General features: G+C 49.6%; 1 protein-coding gene across 3 annotated transcripts in view; it reads left to right on the plus strand.

Moving 5' to 3' along the window:
- RPS6KA1 (ribosomal protein S6 kinase A1) overlaps window positions 1-16,912 on the plus strand; it is a 42,908-nt gene extending 25,996 nt beyond the window's left edge. Inside the window, exons 4-23 of one of the 3 annotated variants that reach the window (XM_074925926.1) lie at window positions 2,603-2,719; window positions 3,761-3,842; window positions 4,129-4,209; window positions 4,936-5,015; window positions 5,620-5,726; window positions 6,293-6,330; window positions 6,464-6,606; window positions 7,406-7,476; window positions 7,726-7,814; window positions 8,013-8,077; window positions 9,070-9,172; window positions 9,476-9,603; window positions 10,095-10,217; window positions 10,685-10,774; window positions 11,023-11,181; window positions 11,397-11,558; window positions 12,176-12,252; window positions 12,415-12,532; window positions 12,950-13,087; window positions 13,400-16,912. In XM_074925926.1, coding sequence (XP_074782027.1) covers window positions 2,603-2,719; window positions 3,761-3,842; window positions 4,129-4,209; window positions 4,936-5,015; window positions 5,620-5,726; window positions 6,293-6,330; window positions 6,464-6,606; window positions 7,406-7,476; window positions 7,726-7,814; window positions 8,013-8,077; window positions 9,070-9,172; window positions 9,476-9,603; window positions 10,095-10,217; window positions 10,685-10,774; window positions 11,023-11,181; window positions 11,397-11,558; window positions 12,176-12,252; window positions 12,415-12,532; window positions 12,950-13,087; window positions 13,400-13,522 — 2,094 coding nt within the window. In that variant the 3' untranslated portion in view covers window positions 13,523-16,912. Of the gene's footprint in view, window positions 1-2,602; window positions 2,720-3,760; window positions 3,843-4,128; window positions 4,210-4,935; window positions 5,016-5,619; window positions 5,727-6,292; window positions 6,331-6,463; window positions 6,607-7,405; window positions 7,477-7,725; window positions 7,815-8,012; window positions 8,078-9,069; window positions 9,173-9,475; window positions 9,604-10,091; window positions 10,218-10,684; window positions 10,775-11,022; window positions 11,182-11,396; window positions 11,559-12,175; window positions 12,253-12,414; window positions 12,533-12,949; window positions 13,088-13,399 lie in introns of all 3 variants that reach the window. The other 2 variants (XM_074925925.1, XM_074925927.1) reach the window with 2 other exon arrangements.
- Window positions 16,913-18,964: the final 2,052 nt, after the last annotated feature.

Raw genomic sequence — 18,964 nt, forward strand, 5'->3', positions numbered from 1 at the left:
GAGCAGTTTGGTTTGCTTTTCATTTGCTGTTTCTGGGGTAGTTTGTTTAATGGTGCCGTTGGAAGAAGCTTCTCTCAGTGCAAGCAAAGGCTGTTCGTGCTGCGGCTCGGCGGCACGCGGGTGCTTTTGTGCTGGGGACCTGTTTGGGTGTGTTGCTGGTCCCCAGAGTCCCACCTGTTGAGTTTCAAATTACTGGGTGAGTCCACGGGAGGAAAACGCCCTTGTGTCAGCAAGATGGCAAAGTGGCATCTCAAAGCTCTCCTCAGAAAGCTATCGACGGCGTCTCCGCTGATGCCGCTTTTGGTCTAGTTGGTGTGTGTGTGTGTGTTTGCTGCTGCGGTGGGGCTGGCGGGCTGCGTATGCAAATCCTTGCCTGCCTCCAGATCCAGCCTGGGCTGCCAAAACCACCTGCAGTTCAACACACTGGCTCTTGCTATTGGCCGAGGGGGAGAATTCCCACAGCTGTGAAAATCCATCGCTCCGCAGCTCCCGAAGAGCTGTGGCAGGAGGGCGGGTCCAGATGCCTTGGAGGTGGATCCAAGAGTTTATTCTAAATGTTCCTCTCTGCATAGATGCGTGTGTGATGCCGCAGGGTGAAACGCGCCTGGTTGTACCCGTGCTGATGCTGTGGAGACTTGGTTTCTCTCTCGTGTTTTCATGATAGTGGGAGCAAGGGAAAGAGCCTGCAGCTTCCACTGGTCCCATCCCCAGGTCCCTCCCTGCTGTGGGGTCACTGGAGAGTTGAGCAATGTGGGAGGATGAGCAGGAGGAGACCTCTTGGCTGAGCCCTGCTCAGGCTCTGGGCTAGAAGTGGGAAGCTGTTCCCACCCAACGGCTGTCTGCTGTGGGCTAAGCCTCCAGATGAAACCAGAAGTGTAAGGTGGCTGAGTTAAGCTGGGAGATCAGATGGAACATGAAAACTTTTTGTGACTGGGCTTATAAGATCTTTCTTATCTGTGATCACCGAGACCCGCGAGAGGCAGGATAACATGGGGGGAGCTCCCGTCCCCCTGCTCTCTCCCTGTGCACTGCTGAGATCATGGGCTTCTCTGCTAGGTCTTAGTGTCTGAATAATGCAGGATCTTGAGAGAACAAAGCTACCAACATGGAAACAAAGCCACTTCCTAATCTAGAGAAAAGCCAAGCGTGAGAGCGGGAAGGGGAAGGGTGCTCAGTGCAGGTAGGCAACCACATCCGCGGGTGCTTGCCAGGGCCACCCTCCCCGAGAAGGTGCTGGGAGGGTGGGGAGTGGGCTGGGGTGCAGAGGAGAGGCAGGGCCTGAAACTTAGTTCCTGTTGTTTTTAAAACCTGCTTTGATTAAGTGGGTTCCATACTGAGTATCTGAATAGTTTTAGAAAACGAAGCGTAACTTTTTTCCCCCCCAACTCTGCAAGGAGAAAAACTGAATAGTAGTTCCAGCTTTCTGGCAGCCTCTGATGGCCACATCTGCCCTAGGGTCGGAGAGCAACCGAGTTTAATGCCCTTTGGAACATAATTGCTGGCCTTCAGGCCCAAATAGCAACCAGACCACGTCTAACACTGGGTGACATGGTTCTGCAGTGCTAGGAAGCCTGGACTTGCCCTTAGAGGACGTACAGCTTCAAGGGATTTCTCGCCTGAGTAAGATTTGTGTCTGTAGAAGGGGGAAGTTGAGTCCAACCTGCCCTGTGGGCTCTGCCCGTGGTCAGCTGGGAGAGGGGCTGGAACAGGGCAAGCCCAGAGGAAACCTAAGTCCAGATATACTGGTCAGGTGTGATCTAGAGGGAAAGGCACAGCTGGGTGACTGGTAGTATAAAGCCTTTTTATATTTAGGATGCAAACAGAAAGCAGCTCAAGGTGTTTCTGTTGAGCTGAACTCTGGGCTTTATGCACCAGGGGTAGGGACAAGGTTTGCTGGGGGAAGGAGGTGTTTCTGCATCACCTCAGGGTCTGTGGCTGCTCTTGTGTGCTAGCCTGGCTTCATTGGTGAGTTTATTGTAGATACTGCTGATTAAATCTCTTTTTCGTCTTTTTTTTTTTTAATAAAAGAATGTGTTTTAAACAAAACATGTGCCAGAGACCTTGGCTTCCCCTCAATCTTCTTGAAGGCTTGAGTCTGTTAAAGCATCATCTGTATGTGCTGAAGATGCACTAAGACTTATGTTGCAGAGTTGCTCAGATTGCCGAGCAGATGGGCTCCAACATGTCTGATTTTTGCCAGCCCTGGCCGTGTTTTGACAACAGTGCCGTATTTTTGTGTTGTGGGATTTTTAGCGGCATAAACACTCCTGTTTTTGCTACCAGTGCCTTAAAAAGGAAGGTGCTTTTCAAGCACTCTTCTGAAATGCAGTTCAAAGAAACGCAACACCTGCGGCGTGAGGAGCGGAGCCCTTGGGGAGAGCCCAGGCTATTTAACAAGGCTGCCTGGTGTGAGCCTACCGATGGCTTATTTATTCCAGATGTTGAAGGCAGGAGATACCTGTGACAAGCACCAACTTTTATGGTTCTCTTAGATGTGGTCCCTGTGAGTCTGTAGCTGCAACCCTTGTTCCTTAATCCGATGAGGCTTGCGTTCCCTTGCTCAGGAGTATACTCCCAGTCAGCCGTGTCCCCTCTTTTTCAGGGCGAGGGTGTTGTGAAGGAAATCAACATCACGCACCATGTGAAGGAAGGCTCGGAGAAGGCTGATCCTTCGCAGTTTGAACTCCTGAAGGTGCTGGGACAGGGCTCTTTTGGCAAGGTGAGTTCACTTCTTCCTACATGTCGTGCCAGATAAATGATTTTGATGACAAAAGGCACTGTCCCCAACAAAACCACTTTCCTGATTCCCACCACATCATGAGAATCTGATGAGTCCACTCAGCAAATGGTTGTTTCTCACCCAGAAGGCAGCTGTAGCGATGGCTTCCCATGGGGGCCAGCCTGTATGTCCAAAGCTCCCCATCATTTTTCAGATGATCAGGAGGAAAAGAGTAGTATCCTGCTCATGAGTGCTGGTGTCACACAGGGCTGAAGGACCTCCTGCAGGTCTAGCTGGCTACCAAGCTGTCAGCTGAATTGAGTTCTCGGAGGACTCGGGCATGTTCCTCTCTTCTTAGAAATGGTGCTGTGTGCCAGGGACTGGTTTGGCCCCTGTTTACGGTCCAGTTTCCCTTCTGTGAAGGGGGAAGGAAGTAGCCTGTAACTCTTATCTAGTTCAATGTGTAAATAATCCAGGTCTCTTACAGACCATCTGCTCACACATTAAATCAACTTCATGTCAATCAGTTACCAGCACTAACAGTGGGGGCTTGCACAGGACTGTGTGCTGTTGCCTGGGCAAATGCAGCAGTGGCTTATGCGAAAGAAAAGTGGTGTCTTTTTGAAGCTGCCTAAAACCAGGTAAAGTGGGACATCAGGGAAGGGAAGGAGGTAAAAACCCAAAGAGGATGCAGAACCTGAATAATAATGAGGAGTTGATCTGGCTGTCAAACCAGCAAGTCACCAGGAGGCTTCATGGTACATTGAAGCATCAGTGCAGGAGCAAGAGGTGTAGAAGACTGGAGAGGGGGAAAGTGCAGTATAAAAGCACAAGTGCTGTAATGGCTGGAGATCAGGGGTGAGAGGGGTCTACACACAGCCCTTCCCTGAAAACCTCACGTGGAGAGTTTGAGGGACATCTTAGCGGTCCTGTGGCCAGCTCCTTCTTAGGGTTACTGTGAGGTCTGTCCCCCCCCGGGAGGCATTCAGCTCCTACTGCTGATGTCTAGCGCTTGGCAAATGTGGTGTTCTTCTGCCACAGGTTTTCTTGGTGAGGAAAATAACACCGCCAGACAGCAACCACCTCTATGCCATGAAAGTGCTCAAGAAGGCGACACTGAAAGGTAGGAGGCTTTTACTGCGATGCTTTTATCCTCCATGTCTTAAAGAGCACCGGGGAAATGTCACAGCAGCCACTGCTGGCCCCAGGGTGAAAGAGAAGAATCTTTATCTCAGCCCAACGGCCTCCATTTCTCTCCATCTCTATAAGACCCTTGTTGCAGTGATGGAGGTGGGAAAAGATCTGCCTCAAGCTGCCTGGTTTTAAAGGGCTTAAGGCTGGGGACAAGGCTGACCGCGGGGTGCTGTGTGCTCTTTGTCTGACTGAGCTGTTCCTCTCTCTTCCCACAGTGCGTGATCGAGTAAGGACAAAGATAGAAAGGGACATCCTGGCTGATGTAAACCATCCCTTTGTGGTGAAACTCCACTATGGTGAGTGTGGAGCTAGTTGGGACACTGGGAGCGGGGTGCAGGCTTGAACAGACACTGACTGCTTTTAAGTGCAATAAAGAGGCTACTACAGGCACGTGGATGAGCACGGGGCATCCAGAAAGAGGCTGCTTGGAGGGTGCTGACAGACCCTCATGGTCCCTAACAGGATTCTGGAGATACCTGAAATGGAGAAAAGGTCTGGATCAGTCTGTGTGCCAGGGTGTGCTGCTCTGGAGCCCTTAATACAGCTCCTCTCCTGGAAGGTCTTTGGTGCCATGCCCTCTCTAGCTATTGAATGGGGAGCAGAACATAGACAGGGAGAAGAGGTTTAAACAGCAAATCCTTGAGATTAAAATGTTAAATCAGGAGAAACTGAGAAAGCAGTTCTCAGGGCTGAGTTTGGCAGGATTAATGCTCTGACTCTGAGGAAGGTGAGTGACCAGCACCTCTCAGGAAAACAGTTGGGCGTCACCGGCTGAAAGGGAACCAACCCCCCCTAAAACGAGGGGTTTCTGCAGTGCCAGAGTGCTGCTGGTGAGCCCCCATTTCAACATCACGGACAGACTAGCTCATTTACCCCAAATAATTAGCCCTACCTGTGTTTAGCCTAGTAACCATGCGGGGCTTCTGCACAACTGAAGCTGTTGGGATTTAAGTGATTGATGTAACACCATGGAGCCTTCCTTCAGTGGAGGGGTCTGATTCCTGCTCTGGCTTGTGTTTCAGCATTCCAGACAGAGGGAAAGCTGTATCTGATCTTGGATTTCCTCAGAGGAGGTGACCTTTTCACTCGGCTTTCCAAAGAGGTGGGTATGCTCTGGCATCTTGGTGGGTTGCTGAGGCTCTCGGTTCATCTGTGCTTAATTGCCTGGAGAAGCGACTGACCTTTGCAAAGTCTCTGAGAGGGAAACAACCTCCAACCTGCTGCTAGCCCAGAGCTGGCAACAGGAGAGGATGCCTCAGGAATCCTGTCCTCTGGCAGAAAAGCAGCAGCACAGGAGGCAGGTCTCACCTCTGCAGCAGCATCTGCTGAGCATCACGTTAAGAACAAAAGCAGGCGAGAGCCGTGTTCTGCTGCAGGGTTGGCTGGTTGTGTCACCTCACTGGGACAGGGCGAGGGCAGAGAATGGGAGAAGCTATGCCAGGTGAAAACAACTGGGAACAGAACCTGGTTAATGTTAGCAAAGAGTTTTTTAAAAACCTGTCTGCTGCTTAGCAACCTGGTTGGGTTTTTTGGTGTTGCTGCTTAACTGGTACATTAGGATGGCGGGCAAAGCCCGGGGAACTCAGGTATGGAAGGGTAGGAGGGAGCCACACGGGTGTGAAAGGTCTTGTGTGGGTGCAGCGGCGCTGGTCCCACCGCCGGCGCTGTAACCCCAGCGCCCGTCCGCTTCCTCTCCCTTCCTGCAGGTCATGTTCACCGAGGAGGACGTGAAGTTCTACCTAGCAGAGCTGGCCCTGGGGCTCGACCATTTGCACAGCCTGGGAATCATATACAGGGATCTCAAACCAGAGAAGTACGTGTGGCACGGGCTGGGGCAGGGAACCGAGCCCTGCACTGGCAGCCTCCTGCCAAGGCAGAGCTGAGCGGTGCCCCCGGGCCAGCCAGATGGAAGGTGGCAGTGCCAGTCGACAAGGCTCCTGCTCCTCTGATGAGCACTTAGGGCCAGGCGCGCTGTGGAGGCAGCATGTGTGCACCACATGTCTGAGCAGTAATCCTGGGCAGGCTCCAGGCTCCAGCTTTAAGCCGTTGAGAGCCTTCGGAGGGAAAAGGCAGCAGGCTGGGCCTCTGCAGAGAGACACAAACCAGCTGCGTGACTTGGTTATTCTTACCTGGGGGATATGGGGATCCAAAGTGGTGTAACCTCTGTGGGTCATTCCTTCAGTGTGAAGTTGAGGGTGTAGAGAGAAGGGAGCTGTGCTTTAGCCCACTCACTTCTTGGTGGTGGAACTTAAAACACTGGGGGAAGGGACAGGTGACTTTCTCTGCTGGACTGTGGGAGCATCTCAGACCAGTCTGCTTGTTCTCACCAGCCCTTACTGCAGACAGTAACAACTTTTCTTTTTTTTATTCACGCTGTAGCATCCTCTTGGATGAAGAAGGACACATCAAACTCACAGGTAAGGGACTGCACAAGAGCCTTATGCTCCAGCAAGGTTGGTTCTGGAAAGACAGAGCTTTTCTTAGGCCTCTCTGCTCCATGTGATTGCTCAGAGCACGTGGGTGCACACTGACAGTTTTTCTCTTATGTAGATTTTGGCTTGAGTAAGGAGGCTATAGACCACGAGAAGAAAGCCTACTCCTTCTGTGGGACAGTGGAATATATGGCACCAGAAGTTGTGAATCGCCAGGGCCACTCCCACAGTGCTGACTGGTGGTCGTACGGGGTGTTAATGGTACGTACCCAGTTAGCATGGCTGGGGACCTGGCTCAGCAGCTGCCCCAGCAGTAGCTCTGAAACAGAATCACAGAACTGTCTAGGTTGGAAAAGACCTTGCAGCTCCTCCAGTCCAACCATTGACCTAACACTGACATTTCCCAACTCCCCCAGATCCCTCAGCGCTGGCTCAGCCCGACTCTTCAACCCCTCCAGGGATCCCGGGGACTCCCCCCCTGCCCTGGGCAGCCCATTCCAACGCCCAACAGCCCCTTCTGGAAAGAAATTATTCCTAATATCTAGTCTAAGGAAACACCCTTCCCCGATCCTGTGTGTCGAGCAGATGTGCTGACCCGGGGACGTTCTCCGTGCCCCCCCAAAGGGCCCTGCACCGGCTGTCCAGCATCCCGCCGGGAGCGCGTGTTTCCCGGGGAGGCAGAGCTCCCGAGGCTCTTGTCCCGGGGAGTGCTGGGGGGTGCAGCCCGGGGGGCGCAGCCTGGGGGTGTCCGTGTCAGCCCCAGCGCTGGGATGTCGGTGTCTGCGCAGATCTGGTGCCACCGTCTGGTGGTTGTTGAATTCGAGGGCTCCTGCTGAACCCGCTGGCTTGAACACGTTCTTGCTGCAAACCTGGCGAGCCAAGCTTCTTCTGAGAAAATACAATGCCCGTGATCTTTTTTTAGAGCTTTTTTTGGCTTTTGATCGCTCGCAAGCTTTTCGCTAGCTTTGGCGAGCTCCCAGACGAGGGTGCAGTGGGCTGGGCGCAGCCCTCAGGACTTGCTGAGACGTGACCTTCCCTTCTTCTTCTCTTTCCCTTCCAGTTTGAAATGCTCACCGGCTCGCTGCCCTTCCAGGGGAAGGATCGTAAGGAGACCATGACCCTCATCCTCAAGTAAGAGGAGTTTGTCTTTCAGATATGTGCAGGAGGCCAGCTTCTGCTCTTTCTCTGAGCGTGTTGCAATTTGGGGGTTCTCGCAACTTAATGGCGTTATTTGGCAAGCGGGTTTGTATCAACAGTTCGTTTGAAGGGTGCAGTGTAAATGCCAAACAGATGATTGTACTTTCGGGGGTGGAGGTGCTGGAGTTGGCTTGTGAGTTGGCTTCTTTAAACCTGCAACTGATGGCGTAACTTCCTCTGCAGAGCAAAGCTGGGCATGCCACAGTTCCTGAGCTCCGAGGCGCAGAGCCTCCTGCGAGCCCTTTTCAAAAGGAATCCAGCCAACCGATTAGGTAAGACATTTTTTTCGTTTCTGAGTACACCTGATGCTGTATCGGGGCCTCTCACATCCTCGTGGATCAGCAGCGTGTCCACACTTGCGCTCAGTTAATGGGCTCGTTTAATTACAGCCAGGCTGTGCTGTGTACGTGGTAGTAGCCTTCGCTTTGTCGGTGGTTTAACACAACACCCTCCACGGCTGCATCTTTCAGGTTCTGGACCGGACGGGGCAGAAGAGATCAAGCGCCATCCTTTCTACTCCACCATTGACTGGAATGTGAGTATCAGAAACACAAGAACAAACTTCTTCACCCCTCAGCACCAGCAGCACAGTTCTGCTGGCTGCAGTAATAACACGGTCGTGATGCTCGACCAGCTCTGGGCGAGATCCCAATCCCTGCTTCCATCTGTTCCAATAATCCTTCCTGAAACTAAAATTCTGTTTGTTCATGTGAGTAACTGTTTCCTACCTGAGTTGCCTGTGATCTCACCTCGATTTGAATTTACTCATCTCTCAGCAGTAAGGTGCAGGTTTTAACTGGGCTTTGGCACAACAAAGATCGTCTTGCACAAAGTGGGAAGGAATCAGGGAAACACTTCTGGGAAGGAAATACTTTGTTTTGTACAGAGAAGCAGCGTGATAACTCAACTGGCATTTCCCAGTTTTTTCTGGCCAACTCCCTACTTTACCACATAATTTTGTTTCTTCCCTGTTTTCCCTTACTTGGTAAGGGATTTTGAAGACCAGTCATCTAATACTTTCGAGGCACCCAGCAAGCTGCTAGACTGAACCTCCAGCAGTGCTAGTAAAGCTTATTTCAATTTTTTGCTTCACGAAGCAATTAAAAAAGGCTACTTGTGCAAGTGCTGGATACAAATATCCTCTGAGGGCATCTCCTCTGGCTGTCCCTGGGGAGACGCGTGTCAGCAAGTGGGAGACAGGAGGAGGTGGAAGACCCTGGCGAGGTCAATACCCCACGCTTTTGGAGTGGGGCCAAGTTGCATATAGAGCTTTCTTTTTTTTTTTTTAATTTAATATATGGTAGAACTTGTAGTATTTCTTCACAAACTGACTCAAAAGCACCCCACTGGCCAAGAAGTCCTCCCTCAGGCTGCTGAGCTGTCGTTAAGTACTAAGCCACAGAGCTGTTTCTAGTTTCACAAAATCTCTTCCTGGCCTCTCGTTCCTGGCAAGCCTTTGCACCCTTCCGAGCACGTGCGAGAGCGTTGACCTGTCGGAGCCCTTTCGAGTTGTACTTTGTTTTGCAGAAGCTGTACCGAAGGGAAATCAAACCACCTTTCAAGCCTGCAGTAGGCCAGCCAGATGACACCTTTTATTTTGACACGGAATTTACATCACGTACACCAAAAGGTTTGTACGAATTCACGCAAAGCCAGTGTTTCCTGTGTAAAACGATGCTGTACAATTTAAGACTGGTTTGCCAGTGCCAGCAGGACAAAGTTTTGCCTCCTGCTAGTGCTGCCAGCTCCAGGTGGTCGCAGCACTGAGGAGGTGGCCCAGCCCTAGGTACGTGGGGTGTTAGGGGTAAGCTTCGTGCTGTGCCTCTGGTCTCAAATCACCTGAAGAGGAGCTGTGACTTCTGGGGAGCAAGGGTAAGGCTTCTGCTTCTGCAGGGCTACACCTCTTCAAGTTGTCTCTCAACCCCTGTTGCAGATTCCCCAGGCATCCCCCCGAGTGCGGGGGCCCATCAGCTTTTTCGAGGCTTCAGTTTCGTGGCGACCGGATTGATGGAGGACGGCAAGGTGAAACCTGCCCAGTCGCCTCTACACTCAGTGGTCCAGGTAAAAAGTGGGAGACAGAGGAACAACTGTTCTGAAACTGCACTAACACTCCAGAGTGGGTCTGCGGGACCTCTGCTCCATCAGGAGCGGAGCTAAGGGGAAGCCTGAGGCAGCGACGTTCTGTTTTGAATTCTTGCATCCTGTTGTTCTTTCATTTCCATTGTCTGTCATGTGCAAAGGTCGTCAGGGCAAGGCAAGTCTGTTTGCTTTCCTCTCCCCAGGTGGACCCACACTAGCTGGAGGTCTGTGTAAATGCCCCTGGGTTGATAGGTGCCACCAAAATGCACCATGCTCGATACAGAGTTTTAGCCCACTGACCTATATCTGCCTTGTTCTCTTCTCCTCCCTCTCCCCAGCCGGAGGAGAAGCTGTGGGATGTAGCAGACAGCAGTCTGTCAGCTCGCTCTGTGTTGCAGTTAACTCATCATGTTGCACAAACCCTTTCCTGAACTCTCCCAGCTCATGAACTCTCCGCTCTCCTCTTGCAGCAGCTGCATGGCAAGAATGTCCAGTTCAGCGACGGCTACGTGGTGAAGGAGGCAATTGGTGTCGGCTCCTACTCAGTGTGTAAACGCTGCATTCATAAAACAACCAACATGGAATACGCAGTCAAGGTCTGAGATTTACCATCTGGACTGAACTCCCCTGTTAGATTTCTCTTCATCCCCATGATGACCAAAATCACATCCAGGAATGAAATCGCTTTCGCTGCTTGTGTAGAGCCTAAATGGACAATTTCTGTTCCGCTGTGCATGTCACTGCACAGACTTTCTTATCTAGGAATGGCAGGGAAGCAGCATTCTCCTCTCTCAGAGGGAGGACAATATCTCACCTTTCTTCCCAAAGCTTCCTGCGGCTGTGTCAGGTCTTAACAAATAAACCAGATGTGAAACTGTGGGGTTTGGGGACACAGAAATGAGGAAGCAAGTAGGGGATTTCTAGAGCTTATTGCTGAAGAGAGCAGGGGACGGGGAGCGGCTGTGGTACAGGGTCTCTGCAGGGCTCCAGACACTCAGCCTGTTTGCTTTGTCCCGGCCCCTTTCCCACCCCGTGTGGTTCATCCTCATCTGTACTCCTGCAGGTTATTGACAAGAGCAAGCGAGACCCTTCGGAGGAAATAGAAATCCTCCTGCGATACGGGCAGCATCCAAACATCATCACCTTGAAAGATGTGAGTGTGACTTGAACAACTTCTCCTGTAGTTTGGTTTAGGAAATGCGGGCTGGTTTAGGGGGGCAGAACACAGCTCTGGCACAGGCAGCCCAGCAGCCCTGCTCCGTGTATTGCTCTGGGGTGGGGAAGCATCCCCAGACCCTCCTCTGCATTGCTGATTTCTGTCTGCTTCTTGGTGGTACAGGTACAAAAGGGAAGCTCTGGAAGCACCTTTTGGTTAACGCCCCTCCATATTTGCTTTGGTAGGTGTACGACGACGGGAAGTACGTGTATCTGGTGACTGAGCTGATGAGGGGAGGGGAGCTGCTGGATAAAATCCTCAGACAGAAATTTTTCTCGGAGAGGGAAGCCAGTTCAGTCCTGCACACGATCTGTAAAACGGTGGAGTATCTGCATTCCCAAGGGGTGAGTGTGGTTGCATCTCTTTTCCTGGGAAGCTGTCTGGCATTGCACAATGCTCCCTCTCCTCCAGGGAGTAACTCTGCCTGTCAGGACTGTTATTTCTTGCTCGTGTTGCCCCGCAGCCAGACGTGGGGCCAGAGCAGGGGTTGAGTGTCCTGGTGCGGCTGCAGACCTTTGTCTTCCAGGGGTGTGAGAATGGCACTTTCTTTGCTCCACAGGTGGTTCACAGGGACTTGAAACCCAGCAATATTCTCTACGTGGATGAGTCAGGAAACCCTGAAAGCATTCGCATTTGTGACTTCGGCTTTGCCAAGCAGCTGAGGGCTGAGAACGGCCTTCTCATGACTCCTTGTTATACAGCAAACTTCGTGGCACCCGAGGTGAGCACCTTACTGACCCGAGACCCTTGGGTAGCTCTCATGTCCCTCCCCTGTGCTCTCACTCAGCACAGGTAGCTCTGCCCTGCTCCTAACCCCAGCCTGCTCTGGCATACTCTGTCCTGGAAGAGGTAATTACAGAAATGCCACTTGTAGTAAGGGACAAACAGGGGATCTCAAGTGCAGGCCTCCAGCTTGTACTGCCCTTATGAGGGGGACTGCTTAAGGTATTGAGACCTTAAAGTCACAGGGGTTTTCTAGGCTGCTTCCCTTCCTGATTAACTGGTAGAAGAGGTGGGATGATTTTCCACTCAGCTATTGGTGCAGAAGAAAGAAAAAGAGCCCGCAGGCCATGGAGCATGTGTGCAGTGTCACCGCACTGGGACGTGGCTTCCTTCTCACCTGTTGTTTTGATGTGCCTGAGGAGTTCCTCTGTTCCATGCCACCAAAATCTGATTTAAATCCTGATCTTTAGACCAAGACTTTTTCATCCAGTAGGGCCTTGGAAGCTTTGCTTACAGACTGCACGCAGGGGTCAAGCTGCTCTTCACAAGCTGAAGTGAGCTCAACGACAAGAACGGAACACGCTATTTTTTTTTTCTTTTGCTTGTTCCACTCAGGTACTAAAACGCCAAGGCTACGACGAGGGCTGCGACATCTGGAGCCTGGGAGTTCTCCTGTACACGATGCTCGCAGGGTAAGCGCCTCTGTCTCACTGGAAGGCAGGAGCTGGGGCTGTGACCACCAGACATGCTCCGTGGTGGCAGCTGGATTTCTCCTCATCGGTCGCTGCTACCTGGAGGCGCTTCCAGGTTGGGTTCCAGGTCAGTAAATCAAACGCTCTCTCTTCTCTCCCCAGCTGCACTCCATTTGCAAATGGTCCCAGTGACACTCCAGAAGAGATCCTGACCCGGATAGGCAGGGGGAAGTTCTCTGTCAGTGGAGGCAATTGGGACACTATTTCTGACATGGCCAAGGTATGGTTTGAGACTGGTCTGAGTTACGTTAAAGGGTTGGGGTCAAGCCCAGCCAGTTGAGGCTAATTTAAAGTAGGTTGGGGTGGGAGGACAGAAGAGAGAGGAGAAAACCAGCAGTGTAGCTTCCACTCCATGTAAATCCACCCCGTCGCAGCTCAGTGTGTCTCTCTGCGCTTTGTTTTACCTCTGGCTGTGAATATTTGCATGGAACACCAACCTCATGCTCGACCCATGCTGGGTTTGCTGCTGTGTTCCACCTCCCAGGCATACCAGAAACACATTTATACAAAAGGAGATTGATGTCTGGGGACTTTAAACTTGGCCTCTAAATTTAAATCCTAATTTGGGGGTGGACAGATGGTATTTTTGCATTTGAAGTGTGAAACCTTCTAAAGTCTAACTTTACAATGCCCTTAGGATCTGGTATCAAAGATGCTTCATGTAGATCCCCACCAGCGCCTAACAGCCAAGCAGGTTCTGCAGCATCCCTGGATAACCCAGAAGGACAGCTTACCCCAGAGCCAGCTGAATCACCAGGACCTTCAGCTTGTAAAGGTACAAAGTCTGGGCTGGGCCTTCAGCTGGTTCCTCATGTACCTCAGGCTCCTTGTAAAGCATTAGTTCAGGAGGCTTGGTGGTGGTGTGGGCGAAGCAGGAGGGAAGGTTGGAGAGGAGTGGGCCAGGGGAGGCAATACAAGACAACCTAAGGAGGTTCTTTAACAGCACGTCAGTACGGGAGGGAGATTTAAAGAAAAAAGATGCTCCCGGCTTTGTGTGTGGGTCTGGCTACTCTGGTCCCTCATCTTGTAAAGCCATGAGTCTGAAATACTTCTACATCTAAACGCCTTGTCGTGCCTTCTCTCCAAGGGGGCGATGGCTGCCACGTACTCTGCACTGAACAGCTCCAAGCCAAGCCCCCAGCTGAAGCCCATCGAATCCTCCATTCTGGCACAGAGGCGGGTGAAGAAACTTCCTTCCACCACACTGTGAAGCTGGGGTGGTCTGCACCCGCACGGCGCGGTGCGGGCACACCAGGCTCTGCACACCTACTGAAGACAGGGGACAGGAGATCAGGAGGGTGATGCCGGCACAGGAGCTCCCTTGAGGATTTGTTCTCAAAAGGCCAAGTGCCCTCCTGTTCCTGAAAGACTGGCTCCTCCTTGTGTGGACTGATCTTTGCCGAGAGAACTTCACTTGTCAAACTTTTTTTGAAGTGTAAATTGTCAATTTTTAAAGACATCCATCTGTGTATATGAGAACTAGAATGTATAACTGATGTCAAGTGGCACTAAAAAGCAGCTCTGATTCACCCTTCCCTGTGTAGGGCCAGGTATTTGTTGTAGCTACATCATTTCCTGGAACCGATCCTCTCCAACGCCGTTGCAGCTGGAAGACTGCGTAGCCTTTGGGGTTTAGGCTTTGGGGTTTTTCCTCCCTCGAACCTTTGGATGCCCTTCCCAAAGCCAACCCTGCAGACTCCCAGCCAGCAGCACTCGTGTTTGTAGAGGACTTCACTTCACTTCTTGTGCGTGTGTGTTCAGAGTGTAAGGTCGTTTTTTTCAGACTCCTTCTCTTCCTCTCTCCTGCTCTCCCCCAGCCCAACCAGCAGTTCTCTGAACAGAATAAACCACGGGTTTCCCAAACGCTCCCTTAGATGCTCAGCTGTCCAGAATACCTGCTAGGTTTGGCTCATTCCTTCCCTCTGCCCTCCTATCTTCATCTTCTCCCCATTGCTCCCTGGAGAGTTTGTCACCCATGCTGGTGGGATGACAAAGGAACCTTCTCCCCAGCAAAGCTGAGGCTTTGGGCTGGCTCCGGCTGCTGCTTTTACCACTTTTGGTTTTCCTTTCCATCAGCAAGAATCTAAGAAACAAACAATCCTTTTTTTTTCTTTTTTTTTTTTTTTAATTTAACTTTGTTCTACAGCTGGTAACTCAGGGTTTCTTTCTGAATTGTACAATAAACGTGTCATTCAGCTGACGTTATTTTACTGACTGACTTTTAGCTGCAGAATAAGCAACCCTGGTTATTTCCCCATGTCATACGGGGATAACGTTTCTTGCCTGCCTTTTGGGAGATCTGCAGAGCTTTTTCATCTGGCCCTTTGATGGGAAAACCAGCAGTACTGTCATAGGGCTGCATATTATGCCACCTTCTCTCGGGTGCAATACCTCACTTTGCAGTGGGCAGTAATTAGAAGCAGTTATGGAATAAGGCAGTAATCATCAGGAAAGGTGGCAGGATGCGGGCTGCGGAAGGGAACGTCTTACTCTCAGGACATTTTAGTGCTAATAGAAACCAACACTTGGAGGCAAACTGTGCTAGAAATAAATTCCCGACCCATTCTGACTTGCAGGGAATTGCTGAAGCTCCCTGGTTTGGTGGTGGATGTTTCTCGGGAGGAGCAGGAGAGCTACGGGAACTGGAAACATTCATGTGCTCAAGGATGCAACTGAAGCCACCAAAGGTTCTCATGTGAATTTCTGCTATTTTTGGCTGATCGTATAACGAGAGGGAAAACTTTCTTTTTCAGTTTTCCCTTTTGCTTAGTCCCAGTTGACTCTAAAGTGGAGAATTCCATAAAAAAAAATTTCTCTGAGATGTACAGCTCTCTCCTCCTCTACCCTCATCCAGGCAGGTCCTGTTTTAATCCCTGGAGCAGCCAGTGAGAAGCTGAAATAGTCATGATTTTCTTCTATATTTATTCCAAGTACTACCCTAGTGTCAAGTGCTGCTGAGAGGAGGAGGCCAGTGCTGGCACACACTGGATCTTCTCACTGGGTTTCCCACCGACCCCCAGCAGAGCTGGATTGACTGTTTTGCTGATAGCTGGGAAGGGGGACACTCCACCACGAAAAGAGCCTTCCTTAAAAATACTGGCTGTCTCCTCCAGCACAATGTCTGCGTTGGCGCCAGTGAACCTACCTGATGTTTCCTACAACTGTGCAGTAACTCTCGTGCCAGTGAAAAAGCGTGCAAAGTACCTGAAACAAATCCAATAATGATAAAGAGCTTCTTTCTGGAGCTGGGGTCGGTCCCTCTGGGTGCTGTTGGGATTGTAGCAGACACCTCGACACTTTCTCAGAACGTTTCCTATGTTGTGGTTCAAGGGTGGGGTGTGGAACAGTGGACGGGGTTGGATGTGTTGGTGGTGTCACCACTCACTGTGAACCTCTCAACAGTATGGACCGTCAGGATGGGTCTTAGACCAAACATTCGCCCTGCTTGGATGGTTGCTGGCTTGTTTGTATGAAACTGTAAATATTTTCAAGTCAGGAAAAACATTACAACCTGTGCTTAATCCTCCCTGTAACGGTGCTGGTGTGAGGCCAACTGGTGACAACTCGAAGATGTGTAGGACAAGCTGGTGCAGAGCTCTGTGGGCAGCGGGAGAGCAGCCCACAGCTGCTGCAGACTCTGCCTGGCTGTGAGACCATCCCCAGAGCATCAACCCCCGACACCCGGAGCGACAAACCCCTCCTCCTCACTGGGGTCTGCAGTCAGAGAACTTTGGTGCAGCTGTAGCTTCTGGGACCTCCATCACTTTGGAGAACAGAGTGAACAAGAAGGGCTACACCTTGCTTTCTGGGGTGCTTTTAACCAAGTTGTTTTGAGTGATCTTTCCATAAATAAAAATAATTATTAATTTTTAGTTCCAAATCAACCAAGTGCTGTTACTTTTTTTAATTCTAGGGCTCAATAAAAATGGACTTGTCGATCTTTCTGTGTATGAGAACTGTAGGTGTTTGTTTGGGTGGGCCCCCTCGTTCCCCTTCTGGTTTTGTCCTGACAGTGTTAAACCTTTGCCAAAAATCCACTTGGGACCAACTGCTGTCCTCTTAACTGAAATTGCATTATTTCAGGTGAAAGTTGGGCCTGTGGCAGGCTGGTTCTCTAATGCCTGTTGGGGGGAGCCACTCTGTGTCTTAGAGAAGACCAAATGATCTGCTCTCACAAGAGTTTGAGGTCATTCAGCTTTAACTTAGGATGTACAGCTTACTTGTGTCTTGATTTGAAAAAGGGACAAAAACTTATTTAACTTTCATACATAAGGAAATCTTTACAAGAACTGCTTGTGTTATTTCAGGTGTTTAATGGTCGACTTGACCTGTGAGATTTTGTCCTGTATGTCTACACAAAACCTCAAGGGAGTAGAAATCCCGGAATCCAGCCTTGAATAGCTGAGTCTACCTGGAATTAACCTGTGTGGAAATAGTGTGTTAATCCATAGACAAGGAGCCTGAAAATTATATAATACAGCTTCTGAATAAGAAAGGCTAAACTTTCCTATTTTGGGGTGTAAATCAGCAGCTTTTCTGTTGTAAAGAGGTTGACCCAGCTGAGAGGCTGTTTTCCTTCTTCCCACTGTGTCAAGCAGCCTTGCCTTCCTCTTAATGATGTGGTACTGACCTCTGTCAAATTAACCGGAGCATAAATAAATGTATTTTGACCTGATAAATATTCCCATCGGGATTATTTAGGCTGTCTTTAAAACTGAAGGCTGGTAACTTTCTCCGCAATTTTTTTTTTTTTTTTTCTTGGTGAAACTTTGCCGAGCAACCAATCTGCTTTCTAACTTTCCATCCAGCAAATGCAAATACGCTCCTCAAGTCCCCACTTTCAAGTTAGTTCACGTCATTCTTTTTCCTGCATTTTTTGCCATTTGTGGACAGTGAATTGTGCAGCTGGTGGCCTCCTGAGTGCCACCACCCCCTCGTGGCAGCCACTGCTGCCTTCCCAAGAACATGGGAAGCTTCGGAAACACTCAGTGACTACAAGTGTGTTCGACAGTATGTGGGGCGGACGCTGTGCTTTCATGTAATATTCAACAATTTAATCCCTCTTTTAATGCAAAGAAAACATTTAAAATATTTCAAGGTCTTCTTTTGCAAATACATAGGGGGCTCTGAATAAAACCTTCATTCATGCTATGAAAGCTGGAGGTCCGCTGCCACTCCATTTTCTTGCCTCTGGTTATTAAAACATCAAGCTGTCTTACTACTTAAGCTCAGCTAACTTGCTGCCTTCCTCCTTTTGTGTTACACTGGAACACCTGCCATTAATACTAATTCTACTCTGGAGAGAAACTCCCTTTCAGATATGCTTGTCTGAAAATAAATTGACATGTAAAAGGTCTCTTTTGTCAAGAAGTGCATGTAAAGTGCTGGGGTAAGAAGCTGATCGCTTACAAAAGGAGCGACTGACTTTTTAAATGATGTGTGTGGAGGGGTTTATAAATGTTAAATATGGAGGGTGATGCTGTAAATGGGCTGACGTGATACGACTAGAGAAGGATTGCATAGCTGCATCCTCTGTTTGGTATTAGACTTAAGGCTTTAGGTGATTTTTTGTCTAAACCTGCAGTGATAAAACTACTGCGTTGTCTCAGGGTGAATGGCTGCGCTCCATAGGGACCCATTTGGAGAAAACTCATTTTTTTAAAGAAAAAAGTGCTGTTATTAAGAATACCTCCTCGTTTTTTAACACAAAACCTAAGGCCATCAGTGGCGAGTCCTTCAATTGAGATGTGTAATGAATTTCCCCGGCTCTGCTGTTTTTCCCAGGAAAAAAGTTTGTATCACTTTCAATTAAGGAGCAGTAAAAGAATCCTTGGTTAGAGTATTTCTTCTGTCATACAGGCAGCAGTGTGAGACAGCAAAAGGGAAATATTTTTATTTTTAATAGAAAGAATTCTTTTCTTTGAGTTTCTCATACCCTGTGGAGCCTGTGGCTCTCTCCTAAGAAAAAGTTCTTAAGCAGGATCCTTGGGCCAGGCTTTGGAGTGGAATTACACTGCTTCAAAATCTGCTTCTCTACTGAAAAGATGGGGTCCAGTGACTGGGGATGAAGATTTTGTGGCGTGGATCTGGCTTTCAGATGCAGCTTGTCGGGTTTCTGGGTCTTCTAGCAAAGAAATAATTCACTTCATAATTAAGATCAAGTCAAAATATGTTCAGGGCTCATAATGAAATGTGCCAATTACACAAACCTTCCAGATTAGCTGGTGTCACTTCTGGTTTATCAAACAAGTACAAACCCTCGTGTGCTGCTTAGCTCAAATGCTGTCTTATTTTTAAACAGCAGATGGTGTTAGAAACCTGTAACAGGTGGAACCTCTTCAGTTTTATGTGAGAGATCAGAAGTAGCAACGATTTCTTGTTTCCCTAGGGGTAGTTTCTTCATGAGAGAAACAGCAAGCTGGCCCTCTGCTTGGATATTTATTACAGAGGGAGAAATTTTTGAATCACACATGTTCATATGAAAGAAAGCAATTCTAGTTTGACTTATTCTGGTTATAATAAAAAGAACCTGGTAATGTTCTCCATAATCCTCTGTTAGCAACTCTAAAAGAGATACGTAGTGGGAGAAATGAGCTGTGTTTGCTGCTTGTGCCTCAAAATCCAGCTCCAATCTGCCGTAGCCTATTGGTTT

The sequence above is a fragment of the Athene noctua genome, chromosome 24 (assembly GCF_965140245.1).
Source record: "Athene noctua chromosome 24, bAthNoc1.hap1.1, whole genome shotgun sequence".
NCBI lineage: Eukaryota > Metazoa > Chordata > Aves > Strigiformes > Strigidae > Athene > Athene noctua.